General features: G+C 36.8%; 4 protein-coding genes and 3 non-coding genes across 10 annotated transcripts; 3 read left to right on the top strand and 4 right to left on the bottom strand.

The window, feature by feature from the left end:
• Positions 1–1,226: 1,226 nt before the first annotated feature.
• LOC111461755 (trihelix transcription factor GTL2-like) lies at positions 1,227–3,469 on the top strand. Its single transcript, XM_023105395.1, has 2 exons — positions 1,227–1,885; positions 2,113–3,469. The coding sequence occupies exons 1-2, from the start codon at positions 1,458–1,460 to the stop codon at positions 3,278–3,280; spliced, it is 1,596 nt and encodes a 531-aa protein (XP_022961163.1). The 5' UTR covers positions 1,227–1,457; the 3' UTR covers positions 3,281–3,469.
• Positions 3,470–9,514: 6,045 nt separating this feature from the next.
• TRNAG-GCC lies at positions 9,515–9,585 on the bottom strand. The gene has a single exon. It is a non-coding gene; the product is annotated as a tRNA-Gly (tRNA).
• Positions 9,586–10,023: 438 nt separating this feature from the next.
• TRNAE-UUC lies at positions 10,024–10,095 on the bottom strand. Its single transcript has one exon. It is a non-coding gene; the product is annotated as a tRNA-Glu (tRNA).
• Positions 10,096–10,436: 341 nt separating this feature from the next.
• TRNAS-GCU lies at positions 10,437–10,517 on the top strand. Its single transcript has one exon. It is a non-coding gene; the product is annotated as a tRNA-Ser (tRNA).
• Positions 10,518–10,752: 235 nt separating this feature from the next.
• On the bottom strand, positions 10,753–14,021 carry LOC111461863 (mitochondrial dicarboxylate/tricarboxylate transporter DTC-like). The gene is made up of 6 exons (XM_023105579.1): positions 13,587–14,021; positions 13,271–13,354; positions 12,088–12,149; positions 11,643–12,004; positions 11,329–11,543; positions 10,753–11,204 (listed from the first exon to the last, which is right to left on the bottom strand). Exons 1-6 carry the CDS (start codon positions 13,701–13,703, stop codon positions 11,148–11,150), a joined length of 897 nt encoding a protein of 298 aa, XP_022961347.1. The 5' UTR covers positions 13,704–14,021; the 3' UTR covers positions 10,753–11,147.
• A 2,994-nt stretch (positions 14,022–17,015) lies between these two features.
• Positions 17,016–20,282, top strand: LOC111461856 (peptidyl-tRNA hydrolase, mitochondrial). 3 transcript variants are annotated; one of them, XM_023105570.1, is made up of 9 exons: positions 17,016–17,119; positions 17,469–17,617; positions 17,687–17,771; positions 17,860–17,927; positions 18,197–18,247; positions 18,341–18,414; positions 19,388–19,446; positions 19,525–19,601; positions 19,865–20,282. In XM_023105570.1, the coding sequence occupies exons 2-9, from the start codon at positions 17,507–17,509 to the stop codon at positions 19,994–19,996; spliced, it is 657 nt and encodes a 218-aa protein (XP_022961338.1). In that variant the 5' UTR covers positions 17,016–17,119; positions 17,469–17,506; the 3' UTR covers positions 19,997–20,282. The 3 variants fall into 3 exon arrangements, with proteins under 3 accessions (XP_022961338.1, XP_022961339.1, XP_022961340.1); XM_023105571.1 differs by having other exon boundaries at positions 17,117–17,276; XM_023105572.1 differs by lacking the exon at positions 17,016–17,119 and having other exon boundaries at positions 17,470–17,617; positions 17,682–17,771.
• Positions 20,283–20,946: 664 nt separating this feature from the next.
• Positions 20,947–23,825, bottom strand: LOC111461621. Of its 2 annotated transcripts, none has more exons than XM_023105217.1 (2): positions 21,909–23,825; positions 20,947–21,247 (listed from the first exon to the last, which is right to left on the bottom strand). In XM_023105217.1, exon 1 carries the CDS (start codon positions 23,604–23,606, stop codon positions 21,936–21,938), a length of 1,671 nt encoding a protein of 556 aa, XP_022960985.1. In that variant the 5' UTR covers positions 23,607–23,825; the 3' UTR covers positions 20,947–21,247; positions 21,909–21,935. The 2 variants fall into 2 exon arrangements, with proteins under 2 accessions (XP_022960985.1, XP_022960984.1); XM_023105216.1 differs by having other exon boundaries at positions 20,947–21,225.
• Between the last annotated feature and the right edge of the window lie 1,398 nt (positions 23,826–25,223).

The following is a 25,223-nucleotide window of genomic DNA, read 5'->3' as shown; positions in this document are numbered from 1 at the left end:
AAGATATTATATAAAAAAAAATTAAAAAATAGAGACTAAAATAAACTGAAATTTTTAAAAATATTTTCACTTATTAAAAAAATTATTAGAATAAAAAAATTCTTCAACATAGAAAATTATTAGTAAATAACATCATTTTTAGAATAAAAAAATATTTTCATTTTAAATATATATAATAGCAAATTTAATTACATAAATTCCATATTAATAATTTTATAAAAAGAAATTATATAAAAACTATAAATAAATATTTAATTTATAAAGGTGTTCATAGCTTATAAAATAGTATAAAATGTTATTATTAAATATAACATAAATACATTTAATTTTTAATAAATGGACAATCATAAAAGGGTAGAATTTAAAGAAATATGTATTAAATGTGGGCTATTTTTATTTTTATTTTAATAAGATGTGTGGTTGTGATTGAGTGATCAAAATTTGTAGGGCCAAGATCATATATTGTAGCTATATATTAGCTGTTCAAAAAGATATTTTGTACCACATTTTCATCATATATATATTTCGTAATTTTCTTTAAATATTTTTTTAAAAAGAAAATTTAAATTATATCATTGAAGTTCGAAGATTTTAACGCTCGGTTGAACACATCTGTTTTAACGAGTTAAATTATACTCTAATAGTGAAATAATTTATTATAAATACACACAGTATCAAATTTTCAACGTTTATAAATACCGTAACTACTTAATATCTAACTAATTTTTTTTTTTTAAGTTCAATATGGACCTCTTACCAATAACGTTTACTAGCTAGACAGTTGAATGTATAATCTAGGAGCGTTCGTAGGTCGAGTCGGGTTTGATTAAAACATTTTTTAGACCTAACCCATTTTACCCTAAAGAACTATCGTTAAAAAATGAACCCGACTCAATCCAACCGTAATTTTTTTTTTGTTGTGTTGCTTCGGGTTCTTTGGGTCAATTTATTTTGTCAAATTCTCTCTACCCAGAAAGTTATATATCATTCCTTTCAAACTCGGCTTTCAAAATCTGTCTGCCCCATCTTCTAAAACCTTCTTCTCAAACAGGACCAAAGGCTTGAGTATACGTTACACGGCCGTAAGCGACACGAATATAAACTGGCTTGACTCACTAGGTGTTGGAAGTGAGTACCGCATCGAATTTTTCGGGTCATTTAAGATAATTAAACACAAAACATTGGTAGAGTAGTTGGTGCATGCATTGAATACTAAGTCTCTTTGAGTGTTGTTTGGAGGGTGAGTTTCAGTTTCTTAGAAAAGGGTGTGTGGGGTATCTCTTTTTGTCTTCCACAACCAGACAAATTGTTTCATAAACAAGATTGAGATCTAGAGAGAGAAGAACAAGAACAAGAACATATTCATAGTATAGGGGTGTGTGTGTGTTTTTTGTTGTGTTTTTTCAAGCATTTTAAGAGAGAAGAAGAAGAAGAAGAGCAAATACACTCCACACACAATGTTTGAAGGATCAGTGTCTGAGCAGCTTCATCAATTCTTAACACCAAGAACACCACCGCCACCACCACCGTCGCCGCCACCGCCACCGCCGCCAAATCCTAACTCTCTTCCTCTTCCACTTAATTTTGCTCTTCATTCTCCCAATTTCAACTTCCACCCTTTTGATTCTTACCATTCTACAACTACCCATCAAATTTATCTTCATCATGATCTTTTCCATCAGAAGGACGACGAGACGAGAACGACGACATCGACTGGAAATTTGCAGGTGGCCATGGATTTGGACGTCGGTAGATCCATTTTGATGGACGATCATCATCATCATCATCATCGTCAATGGAGCAACGACGAGCTTCTTGCTCTCCTCACGATTAGATCCAACATTGATAATTGCTTCCATGAATCCACTTGGGAACATGTTTCAAGGTCATCAAATTCTTCTTCTTCTTCATGTTTTTTTGTTTTCTAATCATATTTTTGGTTCCATTTGGTGGCCTAATTCACTTCAATTCTACTCGATTCGTTTGTTTTTTTGCTTGGGAAATATGACATTGTGTGTAAAAATGAGAAACATGTCATTCTTAACATGACATCAGAGTATCATTCTTAAAAAAACCTGTACTAAATGCAGGCATATGTGTCGGTGAGTGCAGGAAGTTGGGCGAGGTGGGTTTTAGAAGAACCGCGGAGAAATGCAAAGAGAAATTTGAAGAAGAGACAAGATATTTCAACCACATTAATTATCACCCACATCACCCTAATCAAGATCGAGACCGAGATCGAGATCGAGATCACCTCCCCTTAATCCATACCGAAAACGGGAAACCCGACGATGGTAAGGCCGACATCGTGGTACCAGAAGTCCAAGAAGGATCGAAAAACGACGAAACGATAGCAAGTAAGAAGAGGAAGAGGAAGACGAGGACGAAATTCGAATTATTGAAGGGTTATTGTGAGGAAATTGTGAAGAACATGATGATCCAACAAGAGGAAATTCACTCAAAGCTTTTAGATGATATGTTGAAAAGGGAAGAAGAGAAGATAGCTAAAGAGGAATGTTGGAAGAAGCAACAAATGGAGAGGCTACACAAGGAGCTTGAAGTGATGGCATATGAACAAGCCATTGCAAGTGATAGGCAAGCTACAATCATTCAAATTTTGAACCAAATCACAAATTCATCCACTTTTTCATCCTCAAGTTCCCAAAAAGAGCTACAAAATTTACTCAAAACATTGAATTATAATCATAATAATCTCCCAAATTCTCCCTCTTCATCATCCTTAATCCAAACCCATTCAAGTCCCAACAAAGAACACCCACAAATTGATCCAAAAAACCCTAAAAACCCTTGTTTATCAACAAAAATCCTTGCTCCTCAAGACCCTAATTCCTTGATCAACCATTCAAACCCACCACCATCTTCCCCCACAAGCCCTAAACCTAGAGATGACTTGGGAAAAAGATGGCCAAGAGATGAAGTTTTGGCTCTAGTGAATGTGAGGTGTAGCCTCTACGGCAACGGTGTCGGTGATCGGGATCAGAGCGGTAAAGCGCCGTTGTGGGAGAGAATTTCGCAAGGAATGCTTCAAATGGGTTACAAGAGAAGTGCGAAAAGGTGCAAAGAGAAATGGGAGAATATAAACAAGTACTTTAGGAAAACGAAAGATGTCAATAAGAAGAGAGCTCTCGATTCAAGAACTTGCCCTTATTTCCACCAACTTAGTACGTTGTACAATCAAGGAGGTGGGAATGAGCATCCCGAGAAGTGCTCGATCGTGTCATCGGAAAATCTCTCCAACCAATCGAAAATCACTAAGTGAATTGCAAGCTTAAGATCGCTCCAATAATGTGGCTGACAATTTTATTCCGGGATGTAAGTGCTTTGGTTTTGGGAACTTGTGATGAATTTGAGATATGGAGGCAACGGGTGAGTGGGCTTGTTGGGTGTGTACTTCGTCTGAGCACCGACACAGTCTTTGAGTAATGAGAACCCAAAATTTTGGATAACACTCACCATTCTCTTGTTCTTTAATATATTTTAAAACCAATTCAAAATTTGTGTACTCAAAATTTTATGACTAGAAAGATCAAGAAAAGAATTTGGTTATAGTTGTTCGTTATTCGAGAACGTGAAGACATTCCCTCATCGACTCTCTGCACCAAAATCTCTATGCATTGTTTTCTGTAATAACCGTTAGAAAGTTGTCAATTTAACAAGAAGTCATTTAAGTGGACTACTATATAATTGATTAATCTCCCGTTGAGGTGCATTTATCAAATTAGCTTCTCGAGTCACTAGAAAGAAGGTGAAAGACCCTTTACTTCTTAACGTATTTTAGCCATTTTCCTTCTCGTGCTATAGTTTAGGGGTTCCTTCCTAGTTTATATTTCTCTTCTACAAGTGTACTTCTGTACCGATTGGATCTCTTTTTTTAAGTTTAGTCGGCACTGCTTTTTGTGAGTTAATAAGTCTGACTTAACAAAATAAGTTATTAACTTAAACAATTTTAAGATAATTGTTTAATAGTTATTAACTTGTGAATAGTTATTAGTCTTTTGTTTCTTGGTTAGTAGTTGCTAAGTTGCGGAGAAAATTTAGGAAATTTGTCAGTGTTTTCAAGGATAGTGGGGAACAATGCATCTTGCCTTGTGGGAGATGTCCATTTCTGGCCCGAAAGGACCGCTCACTAGCTAGCCAGATTAGTTGGGCCCTATTCGGAGACGTACTAAAATCCATGTCTTTTGAACTCAAATTAAAAGAAAAATGTGCTCGTTGGGAAGAAAGATAGAGTGCTGCCTATAGAGCACGTGTAAGGCACAGTCAGGTTAATCACGCAGTGAATCTTTATCTCTCTCTAGATATTTAAAGATGGAGAGAGATGTGAAAGTAATAGCTTTATGTTATGGCCGCCCCCGACTTATGGCCTTTACGCTACTACTACTGTGATGTGAGCGGTTCAAATTGGTTTGATCTTTCCCAATGATCATGCAGGAACTTGTACTCAGCATGAAAAGTAGTGTCTAAGGTTCTTCTATTCAAAAGCTCTCTCCTCTCACGTTGTTCATTCTGTTTAATCTATTTGTTTTCGTCTATTTCGATCATGGGCCATTTCCAACACTTCTCGTATCTTATTTTTAAGAGGGTATTCTTTGTTCTCTGCGGTACTACCTGCGTTGGCACTCTACGCAACGCTAAACTCGGCTGATTAGTGTCAGGTTAATCGTCTAGTTTTCTTTCAGAACTTCACCTACACGGGAGGTTGGGACACCAGCTTTAATGCATAGTTGGCTTTTATCGGAAAATGGAAGAATGGTTTCTATATACATTGTTGGATATAGTCCACGATCGAAATATGCTTAACACGTTTCACACCCACATGCATTATTTGCAGCGTCTCCTACATTGCCTTTGTCGAGTCCTTCTATGCCGACAGGAGTAGGACGTCCTCTTATCCAATATCCAATATCCTTAGGAGAGATCTCACATCGATTGTTGAGAGGAACGAAGAATTCTTTGTAACAGTGTGAAAATCTCTCCCTAACAGACGCGTTTTAAAATTGTGAAGTTGATGGCGATACGTAATAGGTCAAAAGCGGACAGTGGTGAGCTTGGACTTGGGCCTGGGTTTTGGTTGTTACACAAACTCATTGGGCAAGCCTTCAACTTAAGATCTAAGCTTTTGATTTGTTCAAACCATCAAGAATTGAGGAAGAACCGAAGTTAAGCATTGTGAGTTCTTGATTTCAGTTTTCCTCCAAATTCGAGAGCTTTTCCTATATTTAACTAATGAATTTTTAGTACGTTGATATTTGAGAGATTTTGCACATCACGAAAGAAACTGGAGTTGGTTCGAATTGAAAGACAGTGTTACGGAGATCATCAAGAAACGGTAAGTTTTGAAATTTTTTAATATCTTTGGAAGTGATTATTTCCTTTTGTTCTTGTCCTAAAATTAATAAATGTATCTTTGTGAAGATGGATTAAAGGTCTACAAATTTGGTAAAGAAACAATTTTGATTCGAGTTTGGTAGGAAAAGTTATGAAACTCCGTACAAAAGAATAAAAACTTATCAGAATCTTGAAAAATGCTTGTGCAGACGAGAGAGCAAGACACGTGTCGATCGACGACAGGCGTGGTGCGTCCGACAATCGGGTGGGCCATGTGTCAATTGATGTGTGGTTCTATGCAATGGGCTAAGGTACAGACACGTGTCGAAGGTTGGTAGGTGTACATGACTTGCAAAGCGACTTGACCCGAGAAATGAACCTTAACCCACTTTGCCTACCTATATCTAGAGGATTCGACCGTGTCAGCTAAAAAGAGAATATGCATAACTAGAATATGAGTTGGGGAATACGAAGGAGTCTGCTATGTAAGATGTAAGAAATTACTAAAATGACGTTATAATGAGATTTGTGATGAATATTGTTTTATGACTTCCATTCTGTTATAAAGTAGGATGAACTATTGTGATATGTGCTTCCGGTTATTGGTGGATGTTGTCTCCCATTGAGTTTGTTGCTCATATGTTTGCATGATACAATATGTTTAGCTTCGGGTTGTTGAATGTGTGTTTCTTGAGCAGAGGGAATTTCTCTCCATAGAGCTAGAACTAGGGCACTAGAGTTATGTTAACTAGACGACAACCAAGGCCAAGATGCCTCCAGCAGACTGAGCACCTTAGGATTCCGAGCGACAGACAGATAATCTAGACCCTAGTGCTCCTAAACTAAGAACGACTCGATGAGTCAGAATAGAATACCATGATAGTAAGTACCGTATAACATAAAAGTTTTAAACTACCTAAGATTCTAATAGACAGTAAGTACGAGCACGGTTGAGCCAAGCCACGGTTAGTTAGGGTCGTGTAATGGATAGTGCAATATTTTACCCTAAAGAAAATCCGTTGTAAGAGTGGACGTGTGATTACGTATTAATAGAGATTATCGTTAAGATTTGTTAAAGTAAGAGGAGTAAAATTAAATATTTAGAAGAAGAAAAAAAATTAAGATTTCAAAATTAAAATAATATTTTAATAAATTTTAAAATCAATTGAAAGCATTATTTTACTTCTGGTACCACCAGCCGTAGGATCCAATGCTTATGACGTCATCAGACACGTGTACGCACAATCTGAAAAAACCAAGTCGATCGAGTAAGAATCTTCTACCGTCTTCTATAAAATTAAAGTCAAAGAAAGAAATCATTGAGTTTAAATGAATCACAGTCGTTTGATCAGAGTGGGCCCCACAAGTGCACGTGTGGCAGATTTCTTGCGTAGTAGTACTATTATTATTATCATTATTATCCCGACAAGAATCAGAGCACGGCACGGCAGGTGGCAGCATCAGAGCGTTGCAGAGCCATCACATGTAATGTAGATGCGTTGCAGAGAATCAAAGCCCCACGCCTCATGGCCCACTCAAACTGAAAATTCTGCCACTATTATTATTTTGTTTCTATATATATATATATATATATATTTTTTTTTTTTTTTTTTTTTTAAAGGTGAATTATTGTGGGATCATGCTTTTCCCTCTTGTCATTCGTGTGCATTTGTGAATAGAGATTAAAAAAAAAACAAAAAAAAACAATACCGAATAAAGGAGGAATATATGAATGAATTGAAACCACATTCGGACGAACGCGATCTTAGAGATAGAATGGTTGAGAAAGGCTTAAAGAAATGAAAGTCACTATCTATACTAACAAAACTCATGTTTCTTTGTCGTGGCTCAATCATAGGAACTTCTTGATTAGAAATCATGTTTAGATAGGCTCGATTAGAGAGATATGTTTCTCATGTAAGGAAATAATTTGTTTTGGATTAAGGATTAGAGAGTTATGAAAATATAAATAAATTGATTTGGTAATAAAAAATTTGGAACATGTGCGTAGAGGAGAGATGAAGATAGGCCACACGTCGGACGATGAATGACGGAGTGTGTTTGGATACTGTTGGGAAAAATTCCGACTGAGTGGTGTATCAATGCATTATGCTGTGCAGCGACATGTCTATCGACCGACCCAACTTGAATCCAGATCAAGATTTGAGCATGACCCAGATCGATACCGACCCGAACGCCACTCAACCCACAGTCCGACCCGTAGACTTGTGTATCGGATCGAGATACTACTCGTCTGTTTCATGTTTGACACATGTCATAACACATAATTCGAAGGTAAAATTTCATTCGTTAGGGCTTGAAGCGAGGCTTTGCGTGTACGTTGATCGTGTGTGGGCCCTACGTGTGGTTGTGCGTGGTTGCGCTTGTGATGTCGCACATTAGTTGTAGAGTATAACAAAACACTCTTTATAAGGGTGTGGAAACCTTCCTCTAGCAGACACGTTTTAAAGCCTTGAGGGGAAGCCCGAAGGAAAAGTCCAAAGAGGATAATATCTGCTAGCGGTGGATCTGGGTCGTTACAGCGCTGTAGGTGCGTGGGGTCCCTATTTTTCGCCCATTTGATGCTTGATTGTTTATTTTATGCCTCGATTTCGATGCTAACCTCATTTTACTATGAATTAGACCCATCGTCCGGTAAGTAATTATATGAACTCCTAGGAAGTAATACTTGGATCACTTGATTTGCATGCATGCTAGAAAAATCGGTTTTAGGATTAGTTTGGCATGAACTATAACTAGGCTTATGACTTAAACACGTGATTATATGCTACTGTATGTATATATGGGTAAATTGGACCTCGCATGTTGTACTTTGTCGTTTTATATTACTTGTACAATATCATGCTATGTTGGAGGATGAGATTTTATGAAATCTACGCTCCGAGCGCTTAATGGATGCTATTGTCCCGTCGAGCATTGTATGTTTATTTGCATGATAGAATGTACATTAGCTCCAAGTGATTGATTGTGTGACTCTCCCCGTAGACAATTAGTAGTATAAACGACCTTAGGCTAGGGTGCGTGAGTTAGTTTGGCTAGTCTAAGACCTAGGACGAAATGCCTCCAGAGAACAAGTGTTATGGGATTGTGAGAGACAATCAAAGGTGAGACCCCATGCTCCTGACCGATCTAGACTCGAAAAGTCAGAATTGCATAGTCTGGAGTCATTGAGCTACGTCAAGACCGTCAAACTGTCCTAAAGGCCTAGATGACCGCCACAGCGACCCCATAGGAAAATAAAGGTACCCCGTATATGGGTAGTAGACGGTGTGGCGTTCGAGGAGCCCCTGCAAACTTTTCTGCTTCAGTTTAGTACCGTTGAGTTAGGCATGAGGTCAATTAGGGTTTGTGAACCTGAGTGATAGAGTTTAGCTAGGTTACCCTACATGGATTATTTGACCTATGAGAGGCGTTGATCATGCAAGTAGTAAGATAAGGATGTCAACCCAAAGCGTCCATCGAGTCCACATGTCTTGTAGTCTGCATTACTATATACATCTTGTATCCCGACTCTCATTCCTCTTCTTTTAAAAATGTACATGTCACACATCATTGCACTGCATAGTCTCTGAGTCACTTCCGATATTTCGATGTCTCGAAATTTGGGGTCTGATATCCTAAGAATTTATCTCATTCTAATGTGATCTCTATACTCTACTCAAGCGTTACATTTGATTCTGAATTTTTTGTTTTAAAATTTAAGACGGTGACCACAATTCCAGACTTTTTTATTATTATTATTATTATTATTATTATTTAACAAATGTATTAAAAATTCAAATTACATTTTGAGTAATTTACAGGGGATTTTTTTTTTTTTGACTTGTTTTTATTTTTATAATTTAGCTATGAATGTAAATGTTTTATTAGAAAAAGATAGAAATTAATGTAAATATGTAATAAAATAAACATAGTTTTGGAAGTTTAAAAACTAAAAATTAAATAATTATCGTAATAAAGTCTTATTTAACTTTAATTTATTAAATTAGTTAACGATTTAACAATAATATAAGTGCACCGTAAAAAAGCTGTTAATGTTTCAACGTATTTAAACTTAGTCGTTTATTTTATTAATTAATGAACAATAAAGTCCAAAATAATGAAGAAACAAAGGAAGAAAAGAACAAAAATAAAAACAAGAATTTGCACCAGCCGGGAATCGAACCCGGGTCTGTACCGTGGCAGGGTACTATTCTACCACTAGACCACTGGTGCTTTTGGAAATAACCTTTTATTTTTAATATATTGTACAAGAATATTGCTCACTGTTTCTCTAACTTTAATAGGAATTTTCGCAATGTGCATGCATGTAATTTAAAAATTAATTCAAAACAACACATCAAATTCAAAACACATATCAATGTTCTTTTCTCTTCACCCATCGAATCTATCGGTTCCGAGAGTTTGACTCTTTGGAGCTCACTTTCTCATAAGTTCGTTCACGAGGTTCTAAGGCATCTTGATTAGCTACCTTCCTATATATTATAGGAACTCGAGTTCGTTCACGAGGTTCTAAGGCATCTTGATTAGCTACCTTCCTATATATTATAGGGAGTCGAGGCACAATCCTCATATATAGTCGCAAAAGGGTGTGGTAACCTAGCATATCACAAGGATATAATTGGGAGCCTACAAGTACCATTCATGATACAATTCCGTTGTCGAGAATCGAACCCAAGTCTCCTGGGTGAAAGCCAGATATCCTAACCACTGGACGACAACGAAACTTTGTTAAGCAAAGATAGCAAAGTTACTCTCCTATATACCACAAAACTGGAGAAATAATTTTTGTTGGTTGAGAGTCACGTACAACTTAAAATTCGTGGTCAAAGTACCCTACTTGAAAATACGAGTTTTAGCCAACGTAACTTCAATTATTCCTTACCTCTCGAGTTATACAACTCCTTATGAACCTAATGACACAAGTTTGAGTGATGGGACCTCGATATTTTCAATGCATATAGTGTTTATGAAATAATATTGTGAGTTGGTTATAGAAGGAAGGGTTTGATGAAATAAAGTTTGTATTTGGTTATCCCATAAAGTTTATGGTCATTTGAACAAAAGTCGCTTTGGCCGAGTGGTTAAGGCGTGTGCCTGCTAAGTACATGGGGTTTCCCGTGAGAGTTCGAATCTCTCAGGCGACGATATATTGATTTTAAAATACAATCGGCTCGTGACAGAATCAGCATACCACACCCTAATGACCTAATTTTCTACCTGTCTATACCGAGCTCAAATGACTGGATTCTATGTTTTAGGTTATCCCAATATAAGACAGAGATAGCCATGCTCCTAAAAAACTTCAATTAAAAAAAGGTTAAGTAGATGAGATATTGATTATCGTTCCTATTGTGTTTGATTCGTACATGGATGAATGAATAGACCAAAAAGATAGAAAGTTGTATAAAGAAATCGTCTATATTGAAAGATAACAAAGTTAAACAAAACTGATATCAGCATATCCCTTTTGTCAACAAAAAGAGTACCCCAAAACTTTATTTTGACAAATCAATGACCCCATCCAAAATTTTCAATGCGATTTTATGCTCTTTAAAGAAAGAAAAAAAATCCTATAATCCGATCGCAACTCGAACTCAACGCTCACAATTTAGTCCCTCAACTCTACTACGACACAAAAAAAGAAGACAATAAGTCAAACTTTTACGGGTGCGATGTTGAACCATGACATAGCCTCAAAGCAGGGCAAAAAAATGTTCCTTACCACTGTGGCCGATTGTGGCAGGTCGAGAGGAAACGCCCCATCATTCCGAACCTCATAGTCCAATAGACTTCTCGAACTTTTGAACTTGGTTGAGGAAAATCCATGTCATCTGCATAGCCATATATCCGAACTTAAGAAGTGAATCATGAACAAATACGCATCAATAATGCGAGATGTCCTCAGGCCAGCTCGGGGCGACGACAAGAACAGAAAACGGGAAAGATCGTACGTACCATGACATGTGGAGCAATCCGAATACAGTACACAGGGAAGCCAGTGTAGAATTTGAATGGGCCACCAGATTTCAAGGTCTTCATGGCACAATCCAAAGAGCCAGAGTATGGAAGCTTCCCCTCAGCATTTGGCTGCATTTTCTGAATCTGAGTCTTCACATAATCAAATGGCAAACTGCAAGCTGAAGCAAAGAACCCAGAAACTGCACTTGCACCTAAGAGGAAGAACAAGAAAGCATGATTAATTCATGAAGAACATGATCAAATGATGAACTGCCAAGCATTTCAATCATGAAATGTGCCAACAATCTCACCTAGAACTGTTGTAGCTTCGCTAAAACCGAGGTTATCCTTGAAAAACTCGACAGTTTGATCATAGGAAGCGAGCATGCCCATGTTCAATGCCATTGCTCTTACTACGGTTGGCCCTGCACCTTTCCAGAGAGCCAAAACGCCCTCGTCTCCAACGATACGATATAGTGCATGGAATGCGTTTTTGTAGTGTCGACGTTGTGCAACGGGGAGAGTGGCATCCGCCTGCATTCGGATGAGCGCTAGATCTGCTGGACTGCCAAATGATGCTCCAATGGCACCAGCTGTTAGCCCACATAAAGCTTTTTGATAAAGAGGAAGGGGCTTGCCGTCGTTAGCTTCAATTGCTTTGGTTGTCAAAATCCTATGGAAGGGAATAGAAAGAACGTTCATTATAACTCACTACTAAGAGAGTTCTTTGAGAATGAAATTCAGAAGAACACTCACTTGAATGATCCAAGTCGTGCAGTGGTATAGGTAGCTTGTCTAAGGAGCCCAGCAGAGAGACCCTGTTTGATATTAGGCACTTTCACTTGAGAATTTTTATGTTGTTTTTTTGTGAATAACATAAATAAACATGCAAATAACACATAAAAGTAAGAACTTTGCCCGAAGTATTAGCACGGTAACAAGCTGAAACGATCAACAAGTCAGTAGCAACCTAAGCCCACCGCTAGATGATATTGTCCTCTTTGGGCTTTCTCTTTCGAGGTTCCCCTAAAGATATTTAAAACATGTAGGGAGAGGTTTCCACACCCTTAAAATGTTTTGTTCTCCACAACTGATGTGGGATCTCACAATCTACCTCTAGGGGCCCAACATCCTTACTGGCACACCACCTCGTGTCTACCCCCTCCCCCCCAACTCCTTTTCAGGGCTCAGCCTCCTTGCTTGCTGGCACATCGCTCAGTATGGCTCTAACCATTTGTAACGGCTCAAGCCCACCACTAGAAGATATTGTACTCCTTAGGGAAAGATGTGAGATCTCACAATTCACCCCTTCGGGGCCCAGCATGCACACCGCCTCGTTTCCACCCTCCCTTTGGGGCTCACCCTCCTTGTTGGCACATTGATCGGTGTCTTGATACCATTTGTATCGGCTCAAGCCCACCGTTAGCAGATAATATCCTCTTTGAACTTTTCCTTTCAGCCTTCCCCTCAAGGTTTATAAAACTGTCTACAAGGGAGAGGTTTCCACACCCTTATAAAGAATGCTTCGTTCTCCTCCCCAACCGACCCAACCGACGTGGGATCTCACAAAAGCGAATCACACACAAAACATACATACAAGCAAGTGACACGAGAAATCAACTGATCTAGAAATTGCCCAACCCCCAAGCATCATGGCCACCATCAAACATTTCTAAAGAGAAAATGAGATTGAAATGTAGGATGATGGAAAGAAACAAACTAGTCAAACTAATACAGGCACAGATCAAGTATATAAGCCAATTTCCAAATCAGCATATCCATATTCCAGGCTTCTCAAAGGATCTCAAAAGAACAAGATCTCATAACCAACACAGCAAGAAAGTTTAACACCAAACCAGTATTTTACAATGTACCACACACCAAGATCAGCAATGTAATTCATATAATCACAGACTTCAACAAGATCTTTAAAACCCACCTTATAAAAAGCACCAACTCCCTCCGTCTTAAGCATGTTCTTGGTTATCTCGCTCGCTGAGCCCTGACCCAACTGAATTCTCACCTGAACAAAATCAAGAACACATTATTATAAACAACAAAAGTTCTGTAAATCTAGTACAAAAACAGCCAGAAAACAGAGAACAAAAGACCCCCAAAACCCTTAGATCAAAATTCCATTAACGAACTAATCGTAAGATCAAGATCTCAGCACACAACATGAATGAGAACGAACAAGTAACAAAATCCTGTTGAATCACAAAAACACAACCGGTAAATCCGAAGATTTGTCGTACCTTGATCATATCGATGGGTTGAATGACGCAAGTGGCGAGCATACCAGAGGCCCCTCCATTGACAAAGGGCTTGACAGTGGGCCAAACGCCGGATTTAGGCTTTTTATCGTCACCCATTTGCAGATATGAAAAGTTAAGAGTGAAAGATCAAATGGGGGAGCGAAGAAGAAATCGAAAAGGCTTTCTGGGTTTGCAAAACTGCGCTGATTTTATAGTTCTTAGTTTCTACACCTCTCTCTCCCACACCCTTCAGTGGCCAGCTATTAATTTAATTTGAGCTTTTGATGTTGATTTTGAATGGCGGACCTCGTATTCCTCGTCGATCAATGAAAATGGGTAATTCCCATTTGCAATGCTCCAATTTTTGCTGCCCTTTTCCCCAAAAATTGGCCCCTCTTACAGATGTGGCACCTAAAAATAACCCTAATTCCTTTTGTCTCATCGCAATTAGGGCACGTTAGAAAATCCGATTTTAAACTTTTTTTTTTTTTAATTTAGAAATATGATTTTCGTGTTTTTATTTTAATTTTTTAATTTATTCTATAATACATTTTATCTATTAAAAAAAAAAAAGTAAAAAACATTCTTGAAATTTATTAAAAAAGAAATTAAAATACTTTTAAATTTTTAAAAAAATTTATGATATTTTTATTAATTTAGTATTTTTTAATAAATTTAAAAAGTAATTTATATTATTTATTTGTATTTCTTATTTTTATTAAAATGCTTTTTACATGTTTTTTATTTCATAACATGTCATTTTTAGATTTCTCTCCAAGTCATCGCTAATATTTCATATTTTATGTCAATATTGGCGGCATAAATAATATTATTATGCACGGTTTATTATATATTATCCATTATTTTCTCGTTTAGTTCGAGAAAAAAATCAAATTATTTTAATACTAGAAATTATCTCACGGGGTGGGGGTGGGAAAGCGTTCTCCGTCCCTATTCCTGCCACCTATTTCATTTTCCCGTGGAAAATTTATGGATATTGTTGGTTCAGCAACTTGAAGTTCGTTTGCTAGAGGTACGATAAGACGGAGGGAGATCTACTGATAAGGTAGTTGAGCCCCTTGGTGACATTTCTTTTCTGTACCAAAACCATATGTCTTGATTTGGGACCACAAGCCGAAGACAAAAGGAGGGCATTTCTTAGCGGAATAGTGTTATACGTTAAACATTTATTAGCAACAATGGAAAGAGGACCAATAAAGTGGGATCTGAAGGCTCAGTCTCTCAAAGCGTACAGGAAAGGTCGGCTTTGGTAGAAAGAGCCGAAGCCGAAAAAGAAACGTGATTTCGGTAAGGAAAATATAAGCTCTGTTCTCATTCATATTCATAAGGTTTAAATAAGATATAAGCTAGCAACTAATACCTTCTCGAATATAAATTAATTAAATATTAAGAATAAAATAAAATATATCACAAATCAAATCATAACGTAAAAAATATTAAGATATATTTTATAAATAATATATTTTCTAAATATTATATCTCAACACAAATTTTAATAGTTTACGTGCCAGCTCGACAATTTCTTACGGTATAAAAATAAAGATTCTCTGTTCGAGGTCGGTCTCGAAACTCTCTCCCCACTTCTTCATTTCTAATGTGGATGGAGATTCCCTATTTAAGGCGTGTCCCAAAACTCTCTTCACCATTACCCCATTTTCAACGTAAACGACAATTCTTTGTTTGGAGCAGGTCGTTGTGGATCTCGATTCCTTGAGTTAAATGAACATCTCTATTAGTAACTTGAAAATAGCTAAATTTAATATACAATCCAAAGTTCCGTATTTGATTAACTGTGAAACCGCTGTATAATTTACAAATCAACCGAAAAGATAAAAATCATGTAATAAATAATAACCGCTAACTAACTCATTGAATATAATCTCCATTCATTTATATATTATTCCTGATTTTAATTTGATTCTTAACGTTTTAAAATTTAAAATTCAGTCCTTATAATTAATCTCAATTTAGTTTACACAAATCTATACCATTTTCTTTCACATGTGTGCGTCTCCATATATATTATAATTTGGTTCAATCCGATCGAACTTCATGTATAAAGTTTTCATTTATTTGTATCTAACCTAACCCATCAAAAATTTATAACCCGGGTCAACTCGTATGAGTTGAATTGGGTTGAGTTGATCACCGAGTTTTTTGACCACTTCTAATAGGGATGATTCACTGATGCAACGTACGCCCTTTCTATGTACGGGCTTAAATTTGTTCACACAAGCATATACAAAATTTTCATCTACAAGTTGAACGAAAAAAATTCAATAAGAGTAGTTTTGAAACAAACTTTAAACTTTAAGGGTTAAAATAAATCTTTTAAAAGTCACTGATTAGATTTCTACCTATCAAATTGATATGAATCACGACAAAAAAAATTCCATACTTCAAGTTCCATTTACAAGGATGAGAGCCGAGAAGCTACAACAAACCTTGTACACTTATATTCAAGCTATGTTGAGCTCATCAAAGAAAATTGTAGAAGACGTTGGAGACCTCACTTATATGTTGTGCAAAGTTGAGCTTCAAGAAGGAGATGCGTTAAATGCACTCTAAGTTACATGGAATGAACTCAACTAAATTTATGAAACTAGTACAAAGATGACTAATAAGCACATTTCATTCATTGCGTTATTTAATTATAATTTAAATATTTGTTTATCATATTTGAGCTAGTTTTTAATATAGGAGTTAAGGTTATATTGTAACCACATAAGTTAACCATGTTCCACTGTTAACCGGTTATTTTAATATGGAGGTTAAGAGTATTTCTTATTTACTAGCCAATTTAACTTGGAAGTTACGTAAAGAACTGTATAGAGCTTCTTTTCGTTGATGAGAGACATTTTTTTAACTTTGTTGGAAGCTAAGATTTTCTTTGCAAATTCTTGGGTTTACAGTTGGCATGCTAGAGTCATTCGAGTGGTATTGATTAAATCTCTTGAGGAGGGATTCGAATCACGAGTTTAGAAATGAGTTTTTTTTACTCTTGATCTTGATCATCAAGGTAATCCGTTCCATACTTTCCTTTGAGTTGATTCCATATCACAAATGCTCGTATCTGACGATGTGGCTTGACAAATTATTTTTATCGAAGGGGAGAGATTAACAATTTTAAATCATTCTAGAACTATAGGGACCAATTTACAAATTTGTCCAGGGACTAAAATGAAATAATGAAATGGAACTCGACCCATGAAACTTTACCTCGTCTAAAATTATTTTGGTCTATTTACTCTCGACGTTGATTCGTTTTGACCCCGTAATTTTGGTCTAATTTGATTTGGGTAGCATGTGGAACCATTTTTGTCCTTAGATGCAAAATTTTAAAAAACAAGGGATAAAAATGAAAATTCAGGGAAAAAAAAGGACCAATAACTCAAAAACTAAAAAATTACAGGGACCAAACTGTCAATTAAATAAAATTTCCATTTACTAGGTTTCTCTCCCTGATTTCACCATTTTCATGGCTTCTTCTTGAAAGACATTCGTCCAACAAGGTATCTCTCTCTTTCATTCTCTTCACTTCGTCGTTGATTTTTCAATTTTCCAGTTGAATTCAAGGTCTGGTACCACCTTCGGAACAGCTGCAATCGGCGATAACAATCGGCGGCGGGGGCGAAATGAAACAACCGCTAGTGGCTGCCGCATCGCACTGTTCGTCCTTTTTCTTCTTTTTTGCTGTTAATCCTGACATTGTATTTGTAATCTGCGTTAGAATCAACTCAGGGACATGACTCGAGTGCGGAATTGAATTGCCAATAAATTTTTGTTTATTACATTTACATTTTGGGGTTGTTTCTTTTGTTCTTAATTGGTTAGGAGCTGATCGAATTTTTTGGTTTTCAGTCAATAGGGAAGTGTATGAGGGTTTGTTTTAGTGGAAAATGTTCAATAAGTTGTCGAAGCGTGGCTTTTGCACGGCAATATCATCACGGCCTTGGCTTTTTGTGGGCTTGGGCAATCCTGGAGAGAAGTTCAGAGGAACCAGGCACAATGTAATTACTGCATTTTGATTTTGAAATGAGAGATATTAGTTCGTTCATTCTTATTTTGGTTCAGTACAGGTGGGGTTTGAGATGATTGATGTGTTTGCTGAGTCTGTTGGAATTCCAATGAACAGGATTCACTGCAAAGCTGTGTTTGGTGAAGGCATGTTCACTTTTTTGTTTACAGGACTTGTTGTTTTTCTTTTGATTGCATGAAGTTGAAGGATGTTTGTGTATTATTGATATGTCAGGTTTTGTTGGGGACATCCCTGTTTTTCTGGCAAAGCCTCAGACTTACATGAACTTGAGTGGTGAATCTGTATGTGATCGAGAAACTCCTTTTGGCTTCTGTCTTGTTATAATTTAGGTTCCATTTAGTCGTCGTTTTTTTATTGCTCGAGTTCACGAATTCATTTGAATGAATTCATCTTTCAACTCGATGACTTCGAGGGAAAAAAAAAAACAAAAAAAAACTTGGTATTCGATTTAAGATCTACTATGAGCAGTTCTTGTGATGGTTGTCATAGCTAGTTCTTTACTGAGATTGGTTTGATGCCATAAATCTTATGTTTTGTCATCATATTGCAGGCAGGACCGCTCGCAGCATATTACAAGCTACCTCTAAACCGTGTGCTCGTGGTAAATTCTTATGTGAATTTGAATCCTTTTTTAATTACATAGTTCTTAAATGATCAAAGGCATGGTATTATTTCGTGTACTTAACCTTTGCAGTTCCATGATGACATGAACTTGCCATGTGGGGTGCTTCGGCTTCGACATAATGGAGGGAATGACTCCCACAACGGGTATCGTTGATCTCTTTTTTTGTTTTCCTTATCCTCTTCTGTTGTAGCCTATTGCCACTATATAGCCACAAGCTAGGTTGCCCCGTGTTTCCACGCATGTTCTGTGACATTGACATACCTTTGACTGAATTCAATTAGTTGTTTTCATTTGAAAAGAAAAAGTGTGAGATCCCACATCGATTGGAGAGGGCAACGAAGCATTCCTTCTAAAGGTGTGGAAACCTCTCCATAACATACTTGTTTTAAAAACTTGAAGGGAAGCTCAAAAGGGAAAGCTGAAAGAGAACACTATTAGCTAGTGGTGGGCTTGGGCTGTTACAAATAGTACCAGAGCTAGACACCGAGCGGTGTGCCAACAAGGACGCTGGCCCCCAAGGGGAGTGATTGTGAGATCCCACATCGATTCGAGAGGGGAACGAAGTATTCCTTATTAGGGTGTGGAAACCTCTCCTTAACAAACACGTTTTAAAAACCTTGAGGGGAAGCCCAGAAAGGAAAGCCGAAAAGGACAATATCTACTAGCGGTGAGCTTAGACTCTAACAAAAAAAGAGTAAGAATAAGAGTATGTAAGACGGTTTATTATATCAACATTTGATTTAGCGTCCAGCATGCTAGAGAGATGATGATAACTACATCCTATTTGGATTGCTTTTTTATGTTTGGTCATGTTAAATTAATCGTTCCATTATCCGTACGTGCTTGAAGAATCGAACAAAGCATTTGTGGGGTCAAAGGTATCATACATAAAGTCCTATTACAACTTTCAGAATGTTAGCTATTGCCATGAAGTTTTATCAACGTGATTCCTCTAAACATCATGTCTAGTTCTCAAGCTACAGCTTGAATTCTTTTTTTGTAACGACATACTACTAATCGTCCGTGCTTATTCTTTCTTTAGTAAAACCTTCACGACTTCTCGTCCATTCTATCGCCTTTTCTGGTACATCTTCTTGAAATGGATTTTTATTTTAGGCTGAAGAGTGTCATTTATCACTTTCGAGGGAACCGAGAGTTTGCTAGGTTAAGAATTGGTAAGTATTGTTGCCTATGCTACTTTGTGGTCTTTTACGTGTTTTTCCTCCGTTCTTAGAACGTTTTCTTTATAATAGGCATTGGAAGGCCACCTGGTCAAATGGATCCCAAAGCATTCTTGCTTCAAAAGTTCAATAACACAGCTCAAGAACGAGTGAGTCTTTTGCTGATTATACTACACGAAACTCATGGTTGAAACCTTTCTATCTTTCTTTGAGACCCCATGAAATTTCATCTGCAAATCACTGCTTACCTTATATTCACTCTCCATTCTTTTGCTTGAAAAATATATTTTGGACCCTCTTGAGTCCCACTTTTGATTTTCGGCATGTATAGTTTGCGTCTTATAATCCTCGATTACATTATGATTATTACTCATCTCGGCATAACGCTTCCCTTATTTTTTTGTTTAAAAAGATTGATACTGCATTGCAAGAGGGGGTTGGTGCATTGAAGCTCCTATTGTCTCTCGGTTTATCCGAGACTGCGAGACGCTTCAACCACGAACAGAAATACAAGCATATAAGGCTACAGACCATGCCAACATGATGAGCATACTCTCTGCTTGTTTCCATTGCCAATGGAACATACAAATTCTACCAAGTACTCAAAGGGAAGGGGAGCACAGAGGCAGAGTGGATGTCCTCCTGAAGGTACAATGACTTTGTGTTCTAAGATTTTGGGGCCAGCGTGTGGAGAATTTAGAGGACGTTTTGAGATATCCTGTCTCTATTATGTAATCATTTTTTGCTTACAACTGATAAACTTTATAAGCTTAGGTACTTGAAAAATTGATTAATTTATATTTATAGAAGTGAAGCCGATTGTTTTTGTATTTTTTTTTCTCGTTCGAGTTCATAAGCTCTCTTAAAGAGAATTAATTTAGACGTTTTTTTGTCAATTTATATTAATTGTTACATTTAGAAGAGTCTTATAAAGCTCTCTTAAAGAGAATCAATTTATACGTTTTTGGTCAATTTACATTAATCGATACCTTTAGAAGAGTTTTATATGAAAGCTATTCATTAACAATTTTAAAACAAAATTCTAATGAAGTAACCCATGCCATACTCCCAGGAAAAGCTCGAGCCAATGTTCGAGTACCAGGCGATATGCCGCTAAAGTAATCCATGTCAAAAACTCGAACGACCTTCAACAAAAGGGTACCTGGTACTCTACCCTGTACTCGAAACCAACACAGGTGGGTTGGTAGAGAATACCTAAAGGCGTGAGACAACTCTCTAGGACACCACCACCTCAGCTTCTAAGGGTACCAATTGAACAATTTAAAAATCCTTTAAACAATTTGGAGATGAGACAGAAGGAAAAGATTTCATCTAAAAACCAATATTTGTTCAAAAATTTGACATATCTAACTTCGATCTAATAAGCATGGTACGTTGTTATTGCATAAAAACTTTTCAACAAAAAGAATACATAACAATATAAAATTAAAATACTCGAAACTTTTTAAAGTTTGGAGGCTAAAACGTTACATCTAGACCAATGATTGTTTTTCATTTGAGTTCAAACATGTGGAGATTCGAACCGTCGAGTTCTTGCCGATCTTGGAACCTAAAATCAATTTCTGGTGAGAAGTCCCAAATATGTTTGGTAGCTAGTCAATTCTATGACAGTGTTGATGTTTAAGTACTAACCAAAAACAAGAAAAGGATAACAACAATTAATTCCATTACAACCACCCTCATTCTCATAATTCAAACCCAAGTTTCCAAGCCATCATAAACAACATTCACCCCTCAATGGAACTTCCAAATCTGATGAAATTCGACGCAAAATTGAATAGTCAACGACTTGTTGAACGTAAAATCATAAGTTTAAAGATCTATCAGATATCAAACTCAGAATTTCATCAAAATTGAATAGTCAACGACTTGTTGAACGTAAAATCATAAGTTTAAGGATCTATCAGACGTAAAACTAAGAATTTCATCAAAATTGAATTGTCAACGACTTGTTGAACATAAAATCATAAGTATAAGGATCTATTGGATATAAAACTGAGAGAGTTAACGGATCTATCAGCAAACCAAACTAATGATATCTTAGCCAGTGGCTACATCAATCATTCAAGTCCCTAGTTCGGATATAAAACTGAGAGAGTTAACGGATCTATCAGCAAACTAAACTAATGATATCTTAGCCAGTGGCTACATCAATCATTCAAGTCCCTAGTTCAGTAGCTTTTGAGACCTATATTCGAAAACCAGACTAGACTGGAAGGTAGAGCAGAATGAGGAAGCATCAAAAAACATGAAAATGGAGATTGGAATGGATGACTTGTTTGTATGTTACAAAGATACAAGAGAAATGAATAAAAATCATGCATCCATATTACGTTGAAATAAGGAGCAAGCATATAACTTGAACTAAGAACGATCTCAAATGATGTATCATCATGGAATCGAATCAAAATGTAATAAAAGAGGACATGATTCACCTATGAGTAATGCAGTCCTCGCCACGATCAGCATGTATTGATTCCGTCCTTGCAGTCTTTTGTCAAATTAAAGAACGTTTCAACACGGGTCTTCCCCCGATAGAACACTTCGGTATCCACGGCAACTCTCATGTACCCATCAAACTCGACTGGTCTACCGTTGTTTAAAAGTGTCGTTTCGTTGTACCATTCACTTGTATTTCCCCATAATTCCTTGTAATCGTCGAGCAAATGGACTTTGAAGTGAGATCGCAACTTGTCGAAGTAGTTATAGAATGGTTCATTAGTGGCTATATACAGATTTCTCCAAGGCTGAATCATCCCTTTCAACTTTTCAAGGATAGCATCCGGTGATGTATCCGAATCCAAATGAGGCCAAAGCTCTTTGTTTTGTGCTTTCTCTCCACGAACGACATGAACTGCATCGAAATCCCAGTCCATATGTCCACTGATTTCTGTCACAATGTTCATCAATCTTTTTGATTTCCATACGGCATGCCATGGCCGCTGAACATACTTCGCAGCTTGCCCCTCGCATACTCTGTACCAATAATTCTCTGGTTCAGGAGCGTCGAATTGCCTCCATATGATAGCATTTTTATCTTTCTTTAGTTGCATTGGTGTCACTCTATGACTCACAACCTTCCTAACAGGTATCTTCCTCTTGTGGCCTCTATCCCATTTCTTCCAATCTCTCACAAATTCACCCTCCTCGACGATAGATGCAACCTCTTTAAGATGCTCGAAATCGAAGTAGAAACGAAAATCTTTCCCCTCTTCATCTTTGTTGCTCGGATTATAACTACCCGCCAGACACACACTCAAATCCATCACAAACGTCCTGTTCAAATACATTGCCTCTCCCAAACCACACAAGAAACTCCATAAATATTGGTTCATTCCTTTACAATAGTCTCCACCACGTGAATAGTATAAGTACTTCCCCTTCCTAAAATTTGTCTCCGATCCCAACGTCGGGATCGTGTCGTTGATCTCCTCATCCCGTACTGGTGGAGCAACTCTACCACTTCCACCACCCCTAGTACGATAGTTATTCGTACTTCTCGGTCGTCGGGCGTTTATACCCGAATGCCAACCACCAGCATGAACTACCTTATAATGACAATCCTCCCCAATGTCAAATTTAAACCTCCGGAAATCCCTGTACCTCCTCCACGACTTCTCTTTCTTGTTCCTAAATCTCCACGAAACATCACATTCAAATTCCTTAGATCCATTAACTGGAGTTTGATACTCAAGGAACGCAATAGACTTAAACGCCTTCAAATTAAACTTTTCGACAGCAATCAAAATACGCGGGTCGGAACAATTTACAGCCCGGAATTCATCACAATTCAATTTAGGGGTAGAATTAGCAATTACCTCCTCAGATTTCTCAATCACCGCTTCAGTGATCTGATCCCCACGAGCAGGCGGCAGTGTAGGGGGAAGAACAGACACCAAATCCTCCCCAGTTTTGACGACAGATTCATCGTTCTTAAAAGTGGCATTCTCCGAGGCAGTGAAGAATTTGGTAAGAGCAGGAGTAGATTCAAGCCATGGATCCGGGGGCTTGTAAGTGATGGCAATGACGGTGATTATAAGAACTGAAAACACAAAAACAGAGAAACAGAGATTACTTATCACCTTAATCAGATGCTGCCCGATGGGCTCCGTGCTCGGATTTGGATCTTTCATGGGGTTTTCTCAAAACCCCAAGTCCGGATTCGAAGCAGATCTTCAAATCGAATCAACAATCCGTCCAGAAATCAGGAGAAACTTAGGGAAATGAAGGGATTAACAGAGAGAGAACGAAAAAAGGGGGAAAATTTTGGAGAGATCTGGAAGTGCTTCTGGCGCTATGGAGTTCGCTGAACTCCCTTTCTTCAATGTTCTTGGATTTGGATCATTTTTATTCATTAAAAAAAAAAAAAAAAGTTTATTTATTTATTTTATTTTATACAAATAAAATTTTCCATTTTTTAAGTCTTTATCATATTATTTAATTAAGTAATGATGTGGCAGTCCAGAAGTGATTACGTGGCAAAAATTATCAATTTATTATTATTATTATTATTATTTTGGTTATTGAAGTCGTGACATGGATAATTTATTTTCAATAAATGAATTTCCACAAGTACAAATCTCGCTTTTTATAGTCCGTAAAATTTTTTCACAAAATAATTCTTCTTTTTTAAGTTCATTGATTTTGTAATGAAAAGTATAGGTTTTATTACCTCTCCGACTATCTCGCCAGAGTTGTTGATGTTTACACCGATGGTAGAAAAATTTTTCGGTTCATTTTGATTACGCTTCCTTCCTATTAATCTGGTAGGTAATTCTCGAACGAGCAATTGAAAAGACTTTGGGTATCCTCAGGTTTAGGTATTGTTCCTCTAATGATCGTCATACCAAGTACTTCTTGCCGAGCTCTAATATGATTGGATTTATAAGTAAGCATCTCTTGTAAAATATGAGCAACACCATATCCTTTTAGAACCGAACAATCATCTATCTATAACTCATAGATTATCGCTATTTTAAATTTTAAGGATACTAATAGTAAAAAAAATAAAAATAAATAGCATACTTTTGAAAGTTCATGATATGTTGAAACATGAGACTAACGGATTCATCCATAGACTAACGATAAGTATACTTTTAAAATTTTTAAAAAAATTTTGGTATATTTGAAGTTTATAAAAAACTTTAACATTATTGAAAAAAAAAAAGAGGATAGTTTGAAACATTTTTGCTTTCCTTTAGTCGAGTGCTATGCTAAGTTGGTTCTTGCAATTCTATGTAGTTTATATTGCATGTTTAGAATCATTTAAACTTGACATGATCGATCTTGCTGGTAGAGTAATTCTAATCTCAAACAAGTATTCTTCTAATCTCAAACAAGTATTCTTCTAATCTCAAACAAGTGTTCTTCTAATCTCAAACAAGTGTTCTTCTAATCTCAAATAAGTGTTCTTGCGTTGTTACTTCCATTGTTATGATTCCTTATCATTTGGTATTAAAGCAAAGTAATCTGGATCCTACTTTCCTTGTCATTTTGTAATGATTATTTTGTATTAGAGCTTTTCTTTGGGTTGATTCCGTATTAGTGACTATGCACTAGCCCACAATCAGATCTAGGGGTATGTTAACGAGCTCAGCTAGTGAATTTATGCATGCGTGAACCATGTGTAAGAAAATACTATCCATCCAACTCTATTAAAAAAAAAAAAACAAAAACAAAAGTTAGGTCACACCAATCATGATTTGTATGAGTCTATTTCTCGACCCCAACAATAGGGTCACTTACTAAGT

This window comes from Cucurbita moschata, unplaced genomic scaffold (genome assembly GCF_002738365.1).
Source record: "Cucurbita moschata cultivar Rifu unplaced genomic scaffold, Cmos_1.0 Cmo_Scf00025, whole genome shotgun sequence".
Classification (NCBI taxonomy): domain Eukaryota; kingdom Viridiplantae; phylum Streptophyta; class Magnoliopsida; order Cucurbitales; family Cucurbitaceae; genus Cucurbita; species Cucurbita moschata.
This window is presented reverse-complemented; position numbering and strand designations above follow the sequence as displayed.

Bases quoted from the DNA above. Each gene is read 5' to 3' on its own strand.
- LOC111461856 (XM_023105570.1), top strand. From the start codon at position 17,507: ATGTTCAATAAGTTGTCGAAGCGTGGCTTTTGCACGGCAATATCATCA. The intron at 18,248-18,340 runs GTAAATTCTTAT...TAACCTTTGCAG, and splicing joins CTCTAAACCGTGTGCTCGTG to TTCCATGATGACATGAACTT. The intron at 18,415-19,387 runs GTATCGTTGATC...TTTTTATTTTAG, and splicing joins GGGAATGACTCCCACAACGG to GCTGAAGAGTGTCATTTATC.
- LOC111461863 (XM_023105579.1), bottom strand. From the start codon at position 13,703: ATGGGTGACGATAAAAAGCCTAAATCCGGCGTTTGGCCCACTGTCAAG. The intron at 11,544-11,642 runs GTGAGATTGTTG...TCTTCCTCTTAG, and splicing joins CGAAGCTACAACAGTTCTAG to GTGCAAGTGCAGTTTCTGGG. The intron at 11,205-11,328 runs GTACGTACGATC...ATGGCTATGCAG, and splicing joins GGATTGCTCCACATGTCATG to ATGACATGGATTTTCCTCAA.
- LOC111461755 (XM_023105395.1), top strand. From the start codon at position 1,458: ATGTTTGAAGGATCAGTGTCTGAGCAGCTTCATCAATTCTTAACACCA. The intron at 1,886-2,112 runs GTCATCAAATTC...CGGTGAGTGCAG, and splicing joins ACTTGGGAACATGTTTCAAG to GAAGTTGGGCGAGGTGGGTT.
- LOC111461621 (XM_023105217.1), bottom strand. From the start codon at position 23,606: ATGAAAGATCCAAATCCGAGCACGGAGCCCATCGGGCAGCATCTGATT.